The 19,490-nt window shown below is 46.4% G+C and overlaps 1 protein-coding gene across 2 annotated transcripts in view; it reads right to left on the reverse strand.

The window, feature by feature from the left end:
• LOC147689483 (vomeronasal type-2 receptor 26-like) overlaps positions 1 to 19,490 on the reverse strand; it is a 397,211-nt gene that overhangs the window by 172,027 nt on the left and 205,694 nt on the right. For both annotated transcript variants that reach the window (XM_086940114.1, XM_086940115.1), the window contains exon 2: positions 8,998 to 9,225. In XM_086940114.1, the coding sequence (XP_086796240.1) occupies positions 8,998 to 9,213 (216 nt within the window). In that variant the 5' untranslated portion in view covers positions 9,214 to 9,225. The remainder of the gene's footprint in view (positions 1 to 8,997; positions 9,226 to 19,490) is intronic.

The raw sequence follows: 19,490 nt of genomic DNA on the forward strand, positions 1-19,490 counted from the left end.
TAACTATAAAGTAGTTAGAGTAGACCGTCCTTTGAAAACTGGCGGCGGGATTGATATTGTATACAAAGAAGAGCTGGTAATCTCGGTCCTAGAGGAACTCAGCTCCCCCGACATTGAAATTCTAGTTTTCAAAATACAGACATCCCCTAAAGAAAACTATAGAGGCGCTCTAGTTTATCGGCCACCTGGTCCCTACAAGGATTTCACCAACATCCTGGTTGAATTACTCGCCCCACATATCAATAATGATAGTGAGTTCATATTAGTTGGAGATTTTAATGTACACAGTGAGAAATCAGATTGTAATGAGGCACAATCTCTACTAACAGACTTATCATCCTTAGGCTTAATATTAAGGAATAGCGGACCTACCCATCAGGCAGGTCATACCTTAGACCTGATATTCTCCAATGTCCCGCTTGTCTCCTGCCCGCCTGCAACTCAGGTGAGCTGGACTGACCATTTTATTGTGGAATTCACTACCCCCTTCCAAGCACCTACTCCTTCATGCCCCACCTCTTTACCTTGCATCCGTAGACAGTGGCATAAAGTTACCAACTCTACCTTTAGAGAAAATTTTAATCCCCCTATCCTCCTACCTTTGGATAACATTGAAACTGCTCTTAATAAATTCGAAGGAGAAACCAAGAAAGTCATAGATAACATTGCCCCACTAAAACATTTTAAATCTAGGCCAGCCAAAAAGCAAGAAATCTGGGGGCATATTACCAACAACTAGCGATAATTTTTGTCTCTAACTTGTTTAGAGACAAAAATTATCTCCGCACATCGGCGATTTTTATCGCAGATAAACTTTGCTATTAGCAAGGTTTATCGCAAATGCGATAAAAAACGGCCGCAATGCATGAATATCGCTGAAAAGTCAGCGATATTCATGCATTATCGAGCAAATGCTCTTAGCCATGTTATCCACCTCCCATTGGATAACATGGCTAAGAACTGCTCAGGGTAGGTGTTAGCTTTTGGAGATAGCGATGTTAGGGACTGTTTCCAGTAGCTAACATCTTGGCACGCCCACTTTGCATGTCATTAGTGATAAATATCACTGACATGCAAAGCGGGGCCCAAGATGGTCGCTATCTCCTATTAGCTGTCACTAACTGGTGTTAGCGACAGCTTGGTAATAGGGAGATAATTTTATCTCCGCTTTCTTGGCTTTTAAAGCCAAAAAAGCGGAGATAAACCCCCTTGATAATATGCCCCCTGGTTCTCTGACCATCTAAGAACACTTAAATTAGGTGCTAGGAAATTAGAAAAAAGATGGAGAACCTCCCATCTTTTAGAGGATAAGAATAAATACTGGGACGCATTATCCTTCTACCATAAAGCGATTCGTACTGCACAAAAAGCCCATATCGCATCACAAATACAAGAGGCAGGGAACTCCCCCAGGGTTCTTTTTCAAATTTTACAAATATTCGCTAAACCCACTGCATGCAAAGCCCCTGATATGTCCTCCCAACAGTTGTGTGATGACATTTCCTGCTTTTTCACTAATAACATTAATAAAATCTATGATAAAATAGTGTGCACAAACCAGGCTACACTTTCAGACTTAGAAACCCCCCCAAATCTCACAGAATCTATATGGGATGCTAACTCCCTAGACATCCTTCCCCCTATTTCGTTACAAGAAACATCTATCTTAATAAAACAGATTAAAAGCGGGAGTCCAGAGGACACTATCCCCGCCAGGTTAATGCCTGCATTGGACGAGCAACTATGCCCAACGATCACTGAATTGGTGAATCTTTCACTTATCTCAGGCATTGTCCCTAAGGAATGGAAGCGAGCCCTTGTCAGACCTATATGAAAAAACACCGCCTTACCCTGGTCTGACTTAACTAACTTAAGACCTATTTCCCTATTACCATTCTTAGGGAAAATTATAGAAAAGCATGTGAATCGCCACCTATCCGGACATATTGAACTTGCCAATGCTCTGGATGACTCCCAGTCAGGATTCCGCCCCAAATACAGTACAGAATCCACCCTCCTGTCTGTTACTGATGACCTCCACATGTACCAGGACAAGGGCCTCTCAGTCATCTTGGTTCTATTAGATCTATCGGCAGCGTTCAACACCGCGCCCCATACCATCTTGACTCAACGGTTGTCGAACGCTGGCATTAAGAACAAAGCCTTTGACTGGTGGAAGAGTTTCCTATCTGATCGCACCCAGAGAGTCACCATGGGTGTGTATCGTTCAGCGGAAACAGAGATTTCTAAGGGGGTGCCACAGGGCTCGTGTTTGAGCCCCACTCTTTTTAATATCTATGTGGCACCCCTGGCAGGAGTATTGCGTAGGTACGGCTTCATCCCCGTATCATACGCAGATGATACACAGCTCCTCTTTCCCTTTAAAACTCTTTCCGCTGAGGTCAGGAACTCATTCTCTTCAGGCATGAAAGAAGTGGCAACATGGATGTCTACTAACTATCTCCAATGTAATGTCAGCAAAACTGAGGTCATGTTGTTTGGGGAGGCTAAAATACTGTGGACTCCGGAATGGTGGCCATCAGAATTAGGAGCAGTCCCTGAACCTAAACAGGTAGTGAAAAATCTGGGAATTCGGTTTGATCACGACCTGTCATTAAAACAACATACAAGCTACATCTCAGGGATATGCTTCCATACCATCAGTCTGCTCCGCAAAGTCTTCCCACTTCTACCTGACTCTGTTAGGAAAACACTTGTTCAAGCACTGATCCTTAGTCGGATCGATTATTCTAACGGCTTGCTGCTCTCTGCGAACGAAGGAGTGTTGGCTAAGTTGAAAGTCATTCAGAACACGGCAGCCCGCCTTGTTCTGAATGCTCTCCAGAGAACTGCCTCCAAGCCCCTCCTTGAACAACTACATTGGCTCCCAATTCGACAAAGAGCAAAATTCAAAATATGCTGTCTGATCCATAAGTGTTTGAATGGACAGGGGCCGGTTTATCTTGAGCGTAAATTTGACCTTATGTTCCAGCACGATCCCTCAGATCAAGTAACGATCTCCTCCTCGTGGTCCCTCGCGTCAAAAAGGCCAGACACGGAGGTAGAGCCCTGTCCATCACTGGTCCCAAGCTGTGGAACAAACTTCCTCTGGCTCTAAGACAATGTAAAGAACATCTAACATTCTGTAAACTCTTAAAAACTGTTTTGTTTAAAAATGAAATTTAATTCCATCTCCATACCATGCCCGCTGTCTTTCCGGTTCCAAAAGCGCAGAGATACTCCAGTTGGAGTAGATTCAAGCGCTATATAAACCAATAAATAAAAATAAATAAATAAATAAACCACAAAGATGATTGTTAGACATCTTAGAGTGTTCCTGGGCCAATCCCTGTGTATGGAAGCTCAGGTCTTCAAAACTGGGGGACTTTGTTTTTAAATGAAACATTTGTAAAGAAGTGCCATCCCAATTCTTCCTTTGTCCAAGCCTTAGTGGCGAGTCACTTGGATTATGGTAATGCTTTACTCACTTCTAGGAATGAGTCCTAGTTGACAAAACTACAGGTGGTTCAAAACACAGCAGATCTCTTATCTGCAAAGCTCCTGCAAAGTCCTCATCTGCTTCTCTTTTACGGTCTTTCCATTGATTGCCAGTTCGTAAGGAGATTGTCTTTAAGATCTGTTGTATGACTCACAAAGCCCTAATAGGGAAGGGCTCACAATGCTTAACCTCGAGGCACACTCTGTAAAGTCTAACAAGTCACTTCATTCACGTGAAAAAAGGCTGCTTGTGATCCCTTTGGTTAAAAAGTCTCACTCAGGGGGCATGCTCTCCCTGTTCATTTATGTTTCTGTACGGATCATCTCAAATTTAGTAAATCACTTAAAACTGAACTGTTTTAGGGATAGTTTTTGAAGTGACAGCGGTATGGTGTCTGGAGGCTCCTTGTGCCGAGATAACCCCCTGGGGGTGATTTGTATGCAATATTAATTATTGTAACATAATATGTAAAATTTTATAAGGACACCATCAGGTCCAGGGCTTTCCCTACAAGGCTGTGTTTAATAGTAGAAACAACCTTGTCTAGATTGACTTCTGTCTCTGAAATGACTTTTTCAGTACATTAAATTGTTTGATTGGAGGTCCAGAGTAGTATTTGTTAAACGTGTCACCAAAGGATGTGGACAAGCATGAGTGTTAAGAGAAGAGAGCCTTCCAGTTAAAAACTTAAACAGAACCGAAATGTACACATGCCAGAATTTGGATCATTTTTCTACATCTCAAAGCCTGATTTTCTCCTACCCCAAGGTAAAATATATTGTTCTCTGATTGTCTGCCTTTTCTTCCTGTCCAGATGAATTGGTCCCAGTGTCTGTACCTGAGCCAGCCAAGTCAAACTGGCCATGTAACCGGAACAGCTTCCAAAGACAGAGAAAATTGATGCAACTGCCTAGCATAGTTTTTGTATGTGTCTGTACCTTGCTGCAAAAGAAAGCCATCAACAAGCAATTCTCAACCCACCTCGAGCATCACCACTTGCTAGACAATCCCCAATCAGGACTCAGTAAGAACCACAGCACCAAAACACCACTCATGGCAGCCACTGATGACATCCAGACCATCCTGGACTGAGGAAACACAGCTGTCCTCATTCTTGACCTCTACATGGCTTTGGGTACTGTCTCCCACAACACGCTCATCAGAACACTCCATAACATTGTCATCCACGGATCCACGCTTACCTGAATCTGCTCATTCCTCACAAGAACAACACAAAGGGACAGACTGCCTCTTTCTCCTCAGAAACCAAGCACCTGATCTGCAGACTCCCTCAGGGATCGTCCCTCAGCCCTATCCAGTTCAACATCTGCATGACACTGCTCACCAACATCATCCAATCACAAGACATCACGTCATCTCCTGTGCCAATGACACGCAACTCATCCTCTCCCTGATGGGCAATACAACTGCCACTAGAACCAACTTCACAAATGCATGACCATGGTAGCAGAATGGATGCAAACCATCTGTCTTAGGCTCAACTCTAACAAGACAGAGGTTCTGATCTTTGGAACCAGGACCTTTTCATGGGGTTATAACTTTTGCCCATTGGAGCTAGGAACAACATCTACCAACCATGCAAAAAACCTGGGGGTCTTCCTAGATGACACAATGATGGCACAGGTCAATGCAGTGAGTGCCTCTGGCTTTCACATCCTACATATACTATGAAAGACTTCAAGGTGATGCTCCAGAACACCAAAAGGACAGTTATGCAAGAACACTTTGATAGCTGGCTTTAGTAGCTGTCTAGACTACGACAACGCATTATACGTCGGAATCTCCAAATAACTTGTTCACAGATTTCAGATCATCCATAACACTACTATAATACTGAAATGTAACCTCTCACACCGCACCCACATCACTCTTTACCTCAAAGAGCTTCACTGGCTCCTCATGCACAAGCACATCTAATTCCAGCTTCTCATGCACACATACATTTTAAACAATACTGGACCAACTTACTTCAAAAGTCATATACACTTCCACCAGCCTGCCAAACAACTCTGCTTTACTTCACTCTTACTTGCACGCACCCCACATATCCGTAAAAGCAAAGCAGAAGGTCTCTCATTCTCTTACATCCCACAAAAAAATGGAACAGCCTCCCTCATCACATCAGAACCTCTTCCTTACTTCGAGTTCCGCAAGAGGATAAGACTTTGCTGTTTGAAGTCCTTCCTTGATTTCCTTAGGTAGTCGTAATCACAGTTCTCTCCACATACACTCAATCCTAGATTTACAGACCTCCACTCACCTATACGGTTTAAACAGAAGATTTCTTCCAAGCAGCCCTCTAGTAAGGCCTGTGCGTAATTGCAGCCCTGGCTCCACGAGGAGCAAAGCCTTATGATGAATCATGATACCCATCGGGTGTTTGAGGGCTCGGAATTCCATGTAGGAAGACCCTCTCCTTAATTGAATCATTCCCACCTACACTTTATATTTGACATTGTTTCTTCCTATAGGAACACATACCCCCTGTACCCCTTGTTTTGTATTTATTCATTCTTTGAATAAAACCACAGGGACTACATGCCTACATGTCTGCTCAAGAGCCTCATTACCCTCATGGGTGATTAGTGCACTATACAAATGAACATAATATAACGTAGCATACCATTGCATAACAAAACCTTACCATAACATGTCATAACATGCATCTCTATTCCAAAGTGCAGTAGTGATTGTTTGTATTTGGTATCACCTCACAGCTAGCCACCCTGTTTTATTTGGACAAAACTGCTGCCTGGCATCCAACCCAGATGCTGAGCTCAAATTTGTTTTTTAATAAGGATTTGCTGATTGGTCTTTGAGGCATGGAGCCACATTGTCTCAGTCCACTCAGATCTTGTGAGAAGTCAACCAGACTACTGCACCTCAGTATTTAATCTGTAAGACTTCTACCCTGATGTGAAGTGAGCAGTCCCATCAACACCTACTATTCTAGAGAATGCACAGAAAATAAAGCTGCTACTCCCAGTCACATAGGGCATAGGATCGTTGCTGGACCTTATCCTCGTACCCTCGGAGAGGAATCACGACTTTACATTACCTAAACGTAACCTTCTTAGGAAACAAGAAGAGTACGATTCTTATGCACTCTCGATTTCTAACCCCCCAAATCTCCGACTGCAAGAATTTGTTGTTTCCAAAACATTTGCGGATCTGGTTCCTTGGGTGAATCTCTGCAAAAGAACTGAGCAGACCCACCCTGGTCCGGACTCTCCCTGTACTCATCAAATTGTCTGATCTTTGGTATGAAACGAAAGATTGACAGCTAAAGATATAGCCCAGGAATTGTTTCTCAAATATTAGCTAAGCATTATAAATCATAGTTGAAGCTTAAAATTAAGTAATTAAGTTTATTTGGATGCAGTTACAAATGGCTAATTGAAAGAGTAATTTACAAGGACTAGAAGTTGGCACACATACGACCATTTTTAGCTGTTGCAAAAGGAGATTCGGCCCATTTGCCACCGTTAAAATGGCTTTTGCCATGTACCAACCCTCAGTAACCTATTTCTGACTTGGTAAATAGGGTTTGCTACTTGCTATTAGGAAGGAGCGTGCCAAGGGTGTCCTTTCTTAACAGCGGGTCACAGGGGTATGTGCACTTGTTTTGTGACCGCAACATTTTTCATTTTACTGCCTACTTCAAGTAGGTGGTTAGCCAGTTTCAAACAGTAAGGGGAGCCCTTCTCCTTAGTGAATGGTAGCACATTTTTTTTCTTAAGAGCAGGCAGTGGCCCCCTACTCTAAAATGAAAAGTACACTTTTTGTTTTTCTTTTTTAAGTACATCCTGTTTTCCTTAAAGGAAAATAGGCTGTCTTTGAATATAAAGAATATTGCTTTAATTAAAAAGCAACCACACTCATGGTGGTTGGCTGACCCTAGAAGTCCACCATCCCTGTGATCACAGGCCATGCCCAATGGGTCACACATTGCAACCTACCTCATGAAAATGAATGAGATAGGTCATTTGCAATCCCATTGCTAGATGTTTCTGATACACAGTACTTTTTAATGAGCAACTTGCAAATTGTGATTTGAGAGTCACAACATGAATTGGTTTTACTTGTGGCACTTAGTGTATTATTTTGTTAACAACAACCATTGTACATGGTTAGCAAACTTGATTATATTAGCAACGTCATCAGCATGTGGTCAACCCTACACACACGGCAACTGGTATTTAGACTGTGGTGGAAAATGTGCTTACCCATGAGGTCAGCAAAGGCTATACTCTCTGCTCCTCTGATAAAGTGCTGCCACTTGCTTTTAGAGACCCCGCATTCCTGGTGGGGACCTCTAAGCCTTCAGAGCATCCACTGCAGTGGTGTTTGCTTTGAAGGCATAAGAACTTGCAAGATATAAACTTTTGTGTTTTATATTATAGTTCATGAAAAACAGTAAAGTAAATGGTCCTGGAATTTGAGGAATTGTGTCCTTGAGTGTGGGCATCATTTGACAATTTCCGTGCCATGGGTCGCCAAGCCTGACACGGTAGCCCTGGGCTGGGAAACATTGTGACCTTCATTCTGCCCAATACAGCCCAGGCATTTGCTACTGTAAGCTGGCGGTCAAGTGGAAGACAAGCTATCAGGTTAAAGGTTTCTGCCACTTGAGAATATTTAGGCTCTACCGGTAGAAAACTCACATTGTTTGACCTCTTTCTATGAGCCTCATTTACCATAGATTGACACACTGCAGCACAGCAAGCCTTCCTGCTGCTCTGCCGTGCGTCAAAAGATAAGGTTAAGAATGCGCAATATCTACAAGATGTGGTGCATTCCTGTCCTTCTCCCCTGCACTGGTGCACAATGGGATGGCATGCATCAACCCAGGCACCCTCATAGATACTGCACATTCCTACCCTTTATTTTGATGCACAGTAGCGCAGCAGGGAGGCTTGCTGGGCCGCAGTGCATCAAAATATTATATAGTAAATGAGGCCCGTAGAAAGAGCAAAAATGAGGAGAAATTAAAGTATTACTACTCATTGCACCACATTAAGTCCTCCTTTTGAAAGGCGCATGTTTAGTGCTGCCTCAGATTTACAGATCCTTGTACATCTGGGGCAGAGTCAAAAAGCCCTGGGTGTTGCTGGGAACGCCCACAGCAGCACCCATTGCACGTCCATTTACTGCGGAAAAGCTGTTTTGGGGGGGCCAGAGTAGCAAGACACCGTTAAACCATGCAAAATGGCTCAACGCAGCCTTCTAAATATGGGCGGACACGGAGCTCCACTGGAGCATGAAAAAAGTGACATTCCAGTGGTGCTACGGGCTTGTAAATATGTCCCTGAGAGTTAAGTGGGGCAACTGAACCGTGATAGATTGTGGTTCACCTGCTGATACAAACTCAAAATGAGGCAACAATGACTTCTCTGTTGATTATTCTTATTATTGCACATCCATATGGTTCTCACCTTTTTTCCAAGTCTGTTCCCAATTCAGACAGGAGCCATTACCTGCTTAAAGTCGGGGTGCCAATGAATGGCTCTGTCATCAATGATGAGTTGTTCCTCTCCAGAAGGGCTTCGATGGAAGCTTCCCACTTTGATTCTTGTATAATTAGCCCTACCAAGGTAATGCCAGTTAAAAATGTGAAAGTGCGTGGGCGGGTCCCCAAGATCATCGAAGTAGATTTCATCACCAGAGGAAGTTTTAAAATGAAGATCCCTCATGTAATGATGTAACTGGAAGAAGAGAAATGGAAAGATGACACAGCAAATAAATAACCAAACATTGCAATAATATCTACAGCAGAATGAATAGGGTCCTGACTAAGCTGCTACTTTCATTGTTGCACTGGAGGTTGTGATTAAAGCCTTTTTGGTGAGTCACAGGTCATAAAGGTTCCACATCAATGCACTACATGGTAAGTGCATTGTCCAGTTTAGTTATGTGGACAGAGCATGCAGGGAAAGAGCTACTGCACTAGGTTTGAGGCAATGAATGTGCTATTGAAACAAGATGGACATCAGTGGTAGAGACCACACCGCCCCTGTTGAAGAGCGTTGGATGCTGGCACTGGGCCAACAGGTCAGATTGAAGTGAGAGGTGTCGCAGGAGTTGGTCATGACGGCAAGTCAAGTCAAGTCAAGTCAAAAGATTTATATAGAGCGCTACATACCCATAGGGTCTCAAGGCGCTTGGGGAGGGGTGGGGGATTATTTGTCGAATATCCAAGTTTTAAGTTGCTTTCTGAATGCTAGGTGGTTCTGAGTAAAGCGAAGGTGAGTAGGAAGAGAGTTCCAAGTTTTAGCTGCAAGGTAGGAGAAGGATCTGCCTCCCATGGTGGTTTTGTTGATGCGAGCTACAGTGGCACGAGCTCGGTTGGAGGAACGTAGCTGACGGGAGGGGGTGTAAAAGGACAGTCGTGTGTTGAGGCATTCAGGTCCAAGTTTGTAAAGTGCTTTATGTGCGTGGGTTAGGAGGTGGAAAGTAATCCTCTTATTTACGGGGAGCCAGTGGAGGTTTTTCAGGTGACCAGAGATGTGTTCTTTACGCGGGATGTCTAGTATGAGCCTGGCAGAAGCTTTCTGGATGCGTTGGAGTTTTTTCTGGAGTTTTGCGGTGGTACCGGCGTAGAGGGTGTTTCCGTAGTCCAGGCGGCTAGTGACCAGGGCGTGGGTGACCGTTTTACGAGTTTCGGTGGGGATCCAGCGAAATGTTTTTTTGAGCATGCGAAGAATGTTGAAACAAGATGATGAAACGGCGTTGACTTGTCTGGTCATCGAGAGTGAGGAGTCCAGGATGACGCCCAGGTTCCGTGCGTGGTCTGTCGGGATGGGTGCCTTTCCAAGGGCTTCTGGCCACCAAGAGTCGTCCCAGGCGGAGGGGGAGGTGCCTAAGATGAGGACTTCTGTTTTGTCGGAGTTCAGTTTCAGACGGCTGTGCTTCATCCACTCGGCCACTTCTTTCATTCCTTCGTGTAAGTTGGTTTTGGCAGTGTTAGGGTCTTTGGTGAGTGAGAGGATCAGTTGAGTGTCGTCAGCGTAGGAGATGATGTTGAGGTTGTGTTGGCGAGCGATGGTCGCGAGGGGGCTCATGTATACATTGAAGAGGGTGGGGCTGAGAGAAGATCCTTGTGGCACGCCACAAATGACTTCAGTGGCTTCTGACTTGAATGGTGGGAGGCGGACTCTCTGGGTTCTTCCGGTGAGGAACTAAGTGATCCATTCCAGTGCTTTTCCTTGGATTCCGACGTTTCTGAGGCGCTGTAGAAGGGTGCTATGACAGACTGTGTCGAAGGTAGCAGAGAGGTCGAGGAGGATGAGGGCGACTGTGTCTCCGTTGTCCAGTAGAGTTCGAATGTCGTCAGTTGCAGCGATGAGTGCGGTCTCAGTGCTGTGTTTGGCTCGGAAGCCGGACTGTGAGGAGTCAAGGGATTTGTTGGTTTCGAGGAAGGCGGCGAGTTGGTTGTTGACAGCTTTCTCGATGACTTTGGCCGGGAATGGAAGAAGCGAGATGGGGCGGTAGTTTTTGAGTTCGATGGGGTCAGCTGTGGGTTTTTTCAGAAGGGCGCTGAGTTCTGCGTGTTTCCAGCTTTCCGGGAAGTTGGCGGAGTTGAGGGAGCAGTTGATGACATCTCGGAGGTGTGGTGCTATGATGGAGTCTGCTTTGTTGAAGATGTGATGAGGGCATGGGTCAGTTGGGGATCCTGAGTGGATGGAGTTCATCAGGCGGATGGTGTCTTCGGTGGAGATTGGGATCCAGTCGTTGAGGGTGTTCAGGGGGGGTGAAGGTCCTGCAGAAGGTTGGGTGGGTTGGTCTCAGGGTCGGTTGTCGAAGCTGTTGTGGATGTCTGCGATTTTGTTGTGGAAGAAGGAAGCTAGGGAGTCGCATAGGGCTTGGGAAGGGGTGATGTCGTTGGAGTTGGCTGATGGGTTGGTGAATTCTTTGACGATGTTGAATAGTTCCTTGCTGTTGTGGGCGTTGTTGTCTAGTCGGTCTTTGAATGCGGCTTTCTTGGCAGATCAGATTAGTTGGTGGTGTATGCGGGTGGCGTTTTTGAAGGCGTCCCTGGTGCTGGTGTTTGGGTCTTTTTTCCAGGCCTTCTCGAGGGAGCGACAGAGTTTCTTCGATTTCTTAAGATCATCGTTGAACCAGGAGGCGTTTTTGCTGCCTGGTTTGCTTTGACGTTTTTTCAACGGGGCTAGGATGTCGGCGCTGTTGGATATCCATTGGGTGAGGTTAGTGGCTGCTTGGTCGGGGTTTGAGGAGTGGACAGGAGGGTTTTGAAGAAGCGATGAGGAGATCTGGTTGATGGTGATTTTGTTCCAGTTTCTTCGCATGGTGGGTTGAGGATGGTTGTAGATTGTGGACTTGTTGTATGTGAAGTGAACGCAGCTGTGGTCCGTCCAGTGAAGAGCTGTGGTGTGACTGAAGGAGACATGTTTGCTGGAAGTGAAGATAGGGTCTAGTGTGTGGCCAGCAATGTGGGTGGGGGTAGTGACCAGTTGTTTGAGACCGAGGTTGCTAAGATTGTCCAGAAGGGTGGTGGTGCTGCCGTCGTTGCTCTTTTCCAGGTGGAAATTGAGGTCTCCCAATAGGATGTAATCCTCGGAGGGGAGGGCGTGTGGGGTGATAAAGTCAGTGATGTCATCACTGAATTGCGCACGAGGTCCTGGACGCCGGTAGAGGAGGGTGCCTCTGAGAGTGGTTTTGGGGTCGATGTGGATCTGGAAGAGGAGGTGTTCGGCGTTGGCGAGGTAGGCATCAGAGCTGGTTGAGATGCGGATGGAGTTCTTATGGACGATAGCGATGCCTCCTCCTGTTTGCTCAAAGCGGTCCTTACGGATGATCTTGTATCCTTCCGGGTTGGCAATGGTGATGTCTGGGGCTGAGGAGGCATTCATCCATGTTTCTGTTAGGAAGGCGACGTCCGGTGAGATGGTGTCAAGTAGATTCCAGAGGTCGATGGCGTGTCTGTGGATCGAGCGGGTGTTGAGCAGGATGCATTTTAGGTGGTTGGTGTCAGGTCTCTGAGTGGTGTTGGTGGATGAGGAGCTGGATTTGGTGCCGTTGAACTTGCAGGAGTTGCAAGAGAAGGGTCCATGGGTGAGTCCAGGAGCGGCTTGGACGCAGTTGGGGGAGCGGCCGAGGTTAAGGGCTAGGAGGGTGGAGGCGTCGTAAGTAATGCGGGAGGGCTGGGCAATGCGAGGGCCAGGGGGGCTGGCGCTGGGCGCGGTCCAGGCGCGGACGGGCGTAGACAAGCCATGAAGGCAATAACTGGAGCTATTCAGTGGACATTGTCTATTAATTAATTTTCAGCAACATATTAGAATTTAATGGATTCTATATTTTTCTGAACATTTTTGTTCTAATGCTGATATATGATTATTCACCTGCATGAGGAGGCATGTTGGGTTGTTTATCAATCAAGGGATTCTCGTACATACTGGGCTCCCTGCTTCGAGCTTCAATATCATCACCGGTCAATCTCTGATAATTTTATCGTTTGAAAATACTACACCCATATGACAACAGTTCACAGAAAGAACAAAGAGTTGTAACCCTTTCGCTGCTCGACCTTTCCCCCCCCTGTCCCATGCCTTGTTTGGCAATTTGGGGTAGTTTGCGCTTAGGCCCCTGTAACTTTTTGACCACATAAGGTATCCACACCATATTTTTTGTCCTTTTCTTCCAACATCATGCAAATTCTAAAGGTACCCAGGGTTTGTGTATTTCCCTGGAAGGGACCCAGAAATTAGCCAAAATAAAAAATAAAATGTTATTGGGAAAAAAAGTGCTGCACATGAAAGCGTCTGTTTTTCCCTCTGCAAATGGTATCAACAAAGGGTTTGTGAGATTGAAATAACAATGTTTCCAGATTTCAGGGTCTGAGAGACGTTTGTCTGAACACCAAAAATGTTTACACAGTTTTAGCATTTTACTGGGCCATAGCCAATTTTTGCAATTTTTTTGCTTTCAACCTTCTTCCAGTTAATGGTAGAAACGGGTATGAAAGCAATAATGGATCCTGGATAGCTATACATTTTAGAAAATGTGTCAAAAATCCAGAATTCATAAAGGGGTCATTTGTGTAGATCCTTCAAAGTTTCTTTATAGAAACTAAAAGTTGAAAATAGGAAAAAATGAAAATGAGTAAGAAAAAAACAGCCATTTGTGCCAACGTTTTCACCTGTACCTTCTTCTAATTATGACAGATCTTTGAAACAAATATACCTTTACATCCACTAGACCTTCCTGCTTGTGGGGGTATATATGACTTGTAGGTTCACCGAGAACCCGACGAACCCAAAGCCAATAACTGAGCAGGGTCTTGCAATGGTTTATTTTGTGCCGGGTATATACCAATTCATTTGGGAAAATATATGCAGTGAAAAATTGGGATGAAAGACACATATGTATTTCTGAAATTGGAACAAAATACAGAGTTTATAAGCAGTAGCTATATGCACATTTCTGAAATTGTAAGTACCCATAGTAGCATGATAATAAATGACTTCTTTTTTGCACATTGTCTTTCATTTGAAAGGCAGTAATGCATCAAAAGTCAATAGGTAATAACAGTTGCTTTACAATTCTGTGTTACCCTAAGTCTCCTAATAAAAGTGGTACCTCACTTGTGTGGGTAGGACTAGTACCCCCGCGAACGGAATCAGCTCAAAACCCAACGTGGACACACTTCATTTTTACAGTGAAAACTGAGCCTTTTTTTTGCAAAGTGCCTAGCTGTAGATTTTGAACCCTAGCTCTGCTGGCACCTATACATTTTTGAAAATTAGACACCCAGGGGAATACAGGATGGGGTGACTTGTCTGGCTCTCACCAAGGTATGTTACCCAGAATTCCTTGCAAACCTCAAACTTTGTAAATAAAAAAAAACATTTCCGTCACATTGTGTTGAAACAACTAGCAGATTCTAAATACACATTTATTTAATCCTCTTTCGTTACATATTCATTTAATCTATGAATTCATATGACAAAAAGCACTGTCAAGTTTCCTGCAATCATTATCAAAACCTAACATAAGCCTACATTACACAAATTCTATGTTTTGTTCCTGTAGTGTTAGGTGAGGTGAATGCATGAGGACCTGAATGATGGGATGTTTGAGTAGTTAGATTACTAATATGTATATGTGTACAAAAACTTTGATAGAAAAACAGACATTTGAGGTGAGCAGATCTAGAGTGTCGCTGGTGTTGAGAGTGCTCTAATAGGTGCTGCTTTCCACCTAAACTTGAGAACTACCCAGAGTTCTCTCCTTTTTTGCATAATTTATGCGTCACTCTATGCCTGAAAGGGTTTTGTTTTGACTTAATACTGGGTGCTCCCTTGTGTCTGGACAAAGCTATACCTCTCTGAAGAGCTCTAATTAGAGCGAAACACTGTGTCAGGGGTTGCTTTTACTCATTTCAGGTTGGCTTGAGTTGGTATTTCACTAATTCAAAGCTGTAATATTGTGCCTGGAGTAATAAATGGCTTTTGTAATTTTACAGCTCAGCAAGGACAGCACTGTACTAGTCCTATGCTTAAAGACTTTGCTGTATAAATTGCAAAAGACTTTGTCATTTTCTATCTCGGCGTGGATAGCACTGTGCTAATCCTATGCTTAAAAACTTTGATAGAAAAACAGACATTTGAGGTGAGCAGATCTAGAGTGTCGCTGGTGTTGAGAGTGCTCTAATAGGGGCTGCTTTCCACCTAAACTTGAGAACTACCCAGAGTTCTCTCCTTCTTCTTTGCATAATTTATGCGTCACTCTATGCCTGAAAGGGTTTTGTTTTGACTTAATACTGGGTGCTCCCTTGTGTCTGGACAAAGCTATACCTCTCTGAAGAGCTCTAATTAGAGCGAAACACTGTGTCAGGGGTTGCTTTTACTCATTTCCGGTTGGCTTCAAGTCAAGTCAAGTCATAAAATTTATATAGCGCACTACATACCCAGAGGGTTTCAAGGCGCTTAGGGAGGGGAGGAGGATTATTTGTCAAATATCCACGTTTTAAGTTGCTTTCTGAACGCTAGGTGATTCTGGGTGAGGCGAAGGTAAGCGGGGAGTGAGTTCCATGTTTTGGCAGCCAGGTATGAGAAGGATCTGCCTCCCATGGTGTTTTTGTTGATGCGAGGGACAGTGGCGAATGCTTGGCTGGAAGAGCGAAGTTGGCGGGAGGGGGTGTAAAAGGACAGTCGAGAGTTGAGGTAATCTGGTCCGATGTCGTAGAGTGATTTGTGTGCGTGGGTAAGCAGTCGGAAAGTAATCCTCTTATTGACGGGTAGCCAGTGGAGGTCTTTAAGGTGGCCAGAGATGTGTTCGTTGCGTGGGATGTCTAATATGAGCCTGGCTGAGGCGTTTTGGATTCGTTGTAGTTTCTTCTGGAGTTTAGCGGTGGTACCTGCGTAGAGGGTGTTTCCGTAGTCCAGTCGGCTCGTGACTAGAGCGTGGGTGACTGTTTTCCTTGTTTCGGTGGGGATCCAGCGAAATGTTTTTCTGAGCATGCGAAGGATGTTGAAGCAGGAAGAGGATACAGCGCTGACTTGTCTGTTCATTGAGAGTGAAGAATCTAGGATGACGCCAAGGTTCCGTGCGTGGTCTGTCGGGATGGGTGCGTTTCCGAGGGCTTCCGGCCACCAGGAGTCGTCCCATGCAGAGGGGGATGTACCTAAGATGAGGACTTCTGTTTTGTCTGAGTTCAGTTTCAGACGGCTTTGTTTCATCCATTCGGCGACTTCTTTCATTCCTTCATGTAGGTTAGTTTTGGCAGTGCTGGGGTCCTTGGTGAGAGAAAGGATCAGTTGAGTGTCATCCGCGTAAGAGATGATGTTGAGGTTGTGTTGGCGGGCGATGGTCGCGAGGGGGCTCATGTATACGTTGAAGAGGGTGGGGCTGAGTGAGGATCCTTGTGGTACGCCGCAGATGATTTCAGAGGCCTCGGACTTGAATGGTGGGAGGCGGACTCTCTGGGTTTTTCCGGAGAGGAACGAGGTGATCCATTCCAGTGCCTTTCCTTGGATTCCGATGTTTCTGAGGCGCTGTAAAAGGGTGCTGTGGCAGACTGTGTCGAAGGCTGCAGAGAGGTCGAGGAGGATGAGGGCGACTGTGTCTCCATTGTCCAGTAGAGTTCGAATGTCGTCTGTTGCTGCGATGAGGGCGGTCTCAGTGCTGTGTTTGGCACGGAAGCCAGATTGTGAGGAGTCGAGGGATTTGTTGGCTTCGAGGAAGGCGGCGAGCTGGTTGTTGACAGCTTTCTCGATGACTTTGGCCGGGAATGGAAGAAGCGAGATGGGGCGGTAGTTTTTGAGTTCGGTGGGGTCTGCTGTTGGTTTTTTCAGAAGGGCGGTGAGTTCAGCGTGTTTCCAGTCTTCTGGGAAGGTGGCGGAGGTGAAGGAGCAGTTGATGACGTCTCGGAGGTGCGGAGCTATGACAGAGTCTGCTTTGTTGAAGATGTGGTGAGGGCATGGGTCTGTGGGGGATCCAGAGTGGATGGAATTCATCAGGCGGATGGTGTCCTCAGTGGAGATTGGGTTCCAGGCGTTAAGGGTGTTAACGGGGGGAAGATAGTCAGCTGATGGTAGGGTGGGTTGGCTTCCGGGTTGGTTGTCAAAGCTGTTGTGGATGTCAGCAATCTTGTTGTGGAAAAAAGAGGCTAGGGAGTCGCAGAGGGTTTGAGAGGGGGTGATGTCGTTGGAGTTGGCCGAGGGGTTGGAAAATTCCTTGACGATGTTGAAAAGTTCCTTGCTGTTGTGGGCGTTGTTGTCGAGTCGATTCTTGAATGCTGTTTTCTTGGCTTTTCAGATCAGTTGGTGGTGAGTACGGATGGCGTTTTTGAAGGCGTCCTTGTTGCTGGTGGATGAGTCTTTTTTCCAGGCCTTTTCAAGGGAGCGGCATAGTTTCTTGGATTTCTTGAGGTCCTCGTTTAACCATGAGGACTTCTTGATGCCAAGTTTGTGTTGGCGTTTTCTCAGTGGAGCTAAGGTGTCGGCGGTGTTGGATAACCAGAGGGTGAGGTTGGAGGCGGCTTCGTTGGCGTTAGAAGAGAGGGCTGGGGAGGTTTGAAGGAGAGATGTGGAGATCTGCTCCGTGGTGATTTTGTTCCAGTTTCTTTGTAGAGCTGGTTGGAGGTGGATGATGGGTTTCGGCTTGTTGTAGGTGAAGTGGACGCAGCTGTGGTCAGTCCAGATGAGCTCCGTAGTGTGGTTGAAAGAGACATGGTTGCTGGAGGTGAAGATGGGGTCGAGTGTGTGACCTGCGATGTGGGTGGGGGAAGTGACCAGTTGTTTAAGTCCGAGGTTGGCGAGGTTGTCCAAGAGGGTGGTGGTGTTGTGGTCGTTGCTCTTTTCGAGGTGGAAGTTGAGGTCTCCCAGAAGGATGTAGTCTTTGGAGGGGAGCGCGTGTGGGGTGATGAAGTCTGTGATGTCTTCACTGAATTTTGCGCGGGGTCCTGGTGGTCTGTAGAGGAGGGTGCCTCTGAGTGTGGTCTTGGGGTCGATGTGCATCTGGAAGTGAAGGTGTTCGGAGTTGGCGAGGTTGGCGTCAGAGCTGGTTGAGATGCGGATTGATTTCTTGTGGACGATAGCGATTCCTCCTCCTGTATGGTCGGTGCGGTCTTTGCGTGTAATTTTATAGTCATCAGGGATAGCGATGGCGATGTCAGGGGCGGAGGAGGCGTTCATCCATGTTTCCGTAAGGAATGCGACGTCTGGAGAGATGGTGTCTAGTAGGTTCCAAAGGTCAATGGCGTGCCTGTGGACCGAGCGGGTGTTGAGAAGGATGCATTCTAGGTGGTTAGGGTTGGGAATCTGTGGTGTGGTGTCTGAATTTGCAGGAGAGGCAGGAGAACGGTCCATGGGTGCGTCCAGGAGCGGCTTGGACGCAGTTGGGGGCGCGACCGGGGTTAAGGGCTAGGAGGGCGGCGGCATCGTAGGTAAAGCGGGGGGGCTGGGCAGTGCGAGGGGCAGGGGGTCTGGCGCTGGGCGCGGTCCAGGCGCGGACGGGCGTAGACGGGCTTACCTTTGGCGCACCTTGGGCGCGGGTTGGGCGCGGACGCTGCGCGTTGACGCTGCGCGCGGGATTAACTGTCATATATGGATGGTGGAGGGGGAGGGGCGAGGGCGTCTCAGCTGGGAGGCGGGGCGGGTCACGAAGGAGGACAACAACAACTAAAATGGCTGCGTAGGGGACAGCGGAGCGGAGCGCTTGGGGCGAAATGCGCTGGTGCAATGGAAATGCTTCCAAACACTGATAAATGTGCGCTACAAGATAAGCGTTACAAAGCGGCAATCAGGCGCCTCACAAATGAAATTTCTACGAAGCGGAAGCGAGCGCCCTACAAGTAAAATGTACACAAAGCAGCAAGAAGGCGCGATATCAGTTAAATTTTAGCAAAAGCGGCAGGCAGGGCACGCTGCAGGTCTTCAGTAACACACAACGATACACACAACGATACCGCAGATCGCCAGGGAGGCAAGGGAGCGACCACTCTGCTGGGGAGCGAAGCGAGTCACAGCGCGTGGAGAGCAAGGAGCGCTGTATTAACGTAGTGGGAGGGCGTCTCAGCTGGGAGGCGGGGCGGGTCACGAAGGAGGACAACAACAACTAAAATGGCTGCGTAGGGGACAGCGGAGCGGAGCGCTTGGGGCGAAATGCGCTGGTGCAATGGAAATGCTTCCAAACACTGATAAATGTGCGCTACAAGATAAGCGTTACAAAGCGGCAATCAGGCGCCTCACAAATGAAATTTCTACGAAGCGGAAGCGAGCGCCCTACAAGTAAAATGTACACAAAGCGGCAAGCAGGCGCGTTATTAAGTAAATTCAAACAAAGCGGCAAGCAGGCGCGATATCAGTTAAATTTTAGCAAAAGCGGCAGGCAGGGCACGCTGCAGGTCTTCAGTAACACACAACGATACACACAACGATACCGCAGATCGCCAGGGAGGCAAGGGAGCGACCACTCTGCTGGGGAGCGAAGCAAGTCACAGCGCGTGGAG

Source organism: Lissotriton vulgaris, chromosome 10, assembly GCF_964263255.1.
Source record: "Lissotriton vulgaris chromosome 10, aLisVul1.2, whole genome shotgun sequence".
NCBI lineage: Eukaryota > Metazoa > Chordata > Amphibia > Caudata > Salamandridae > Lissotriton > Lissotriton vulgaris.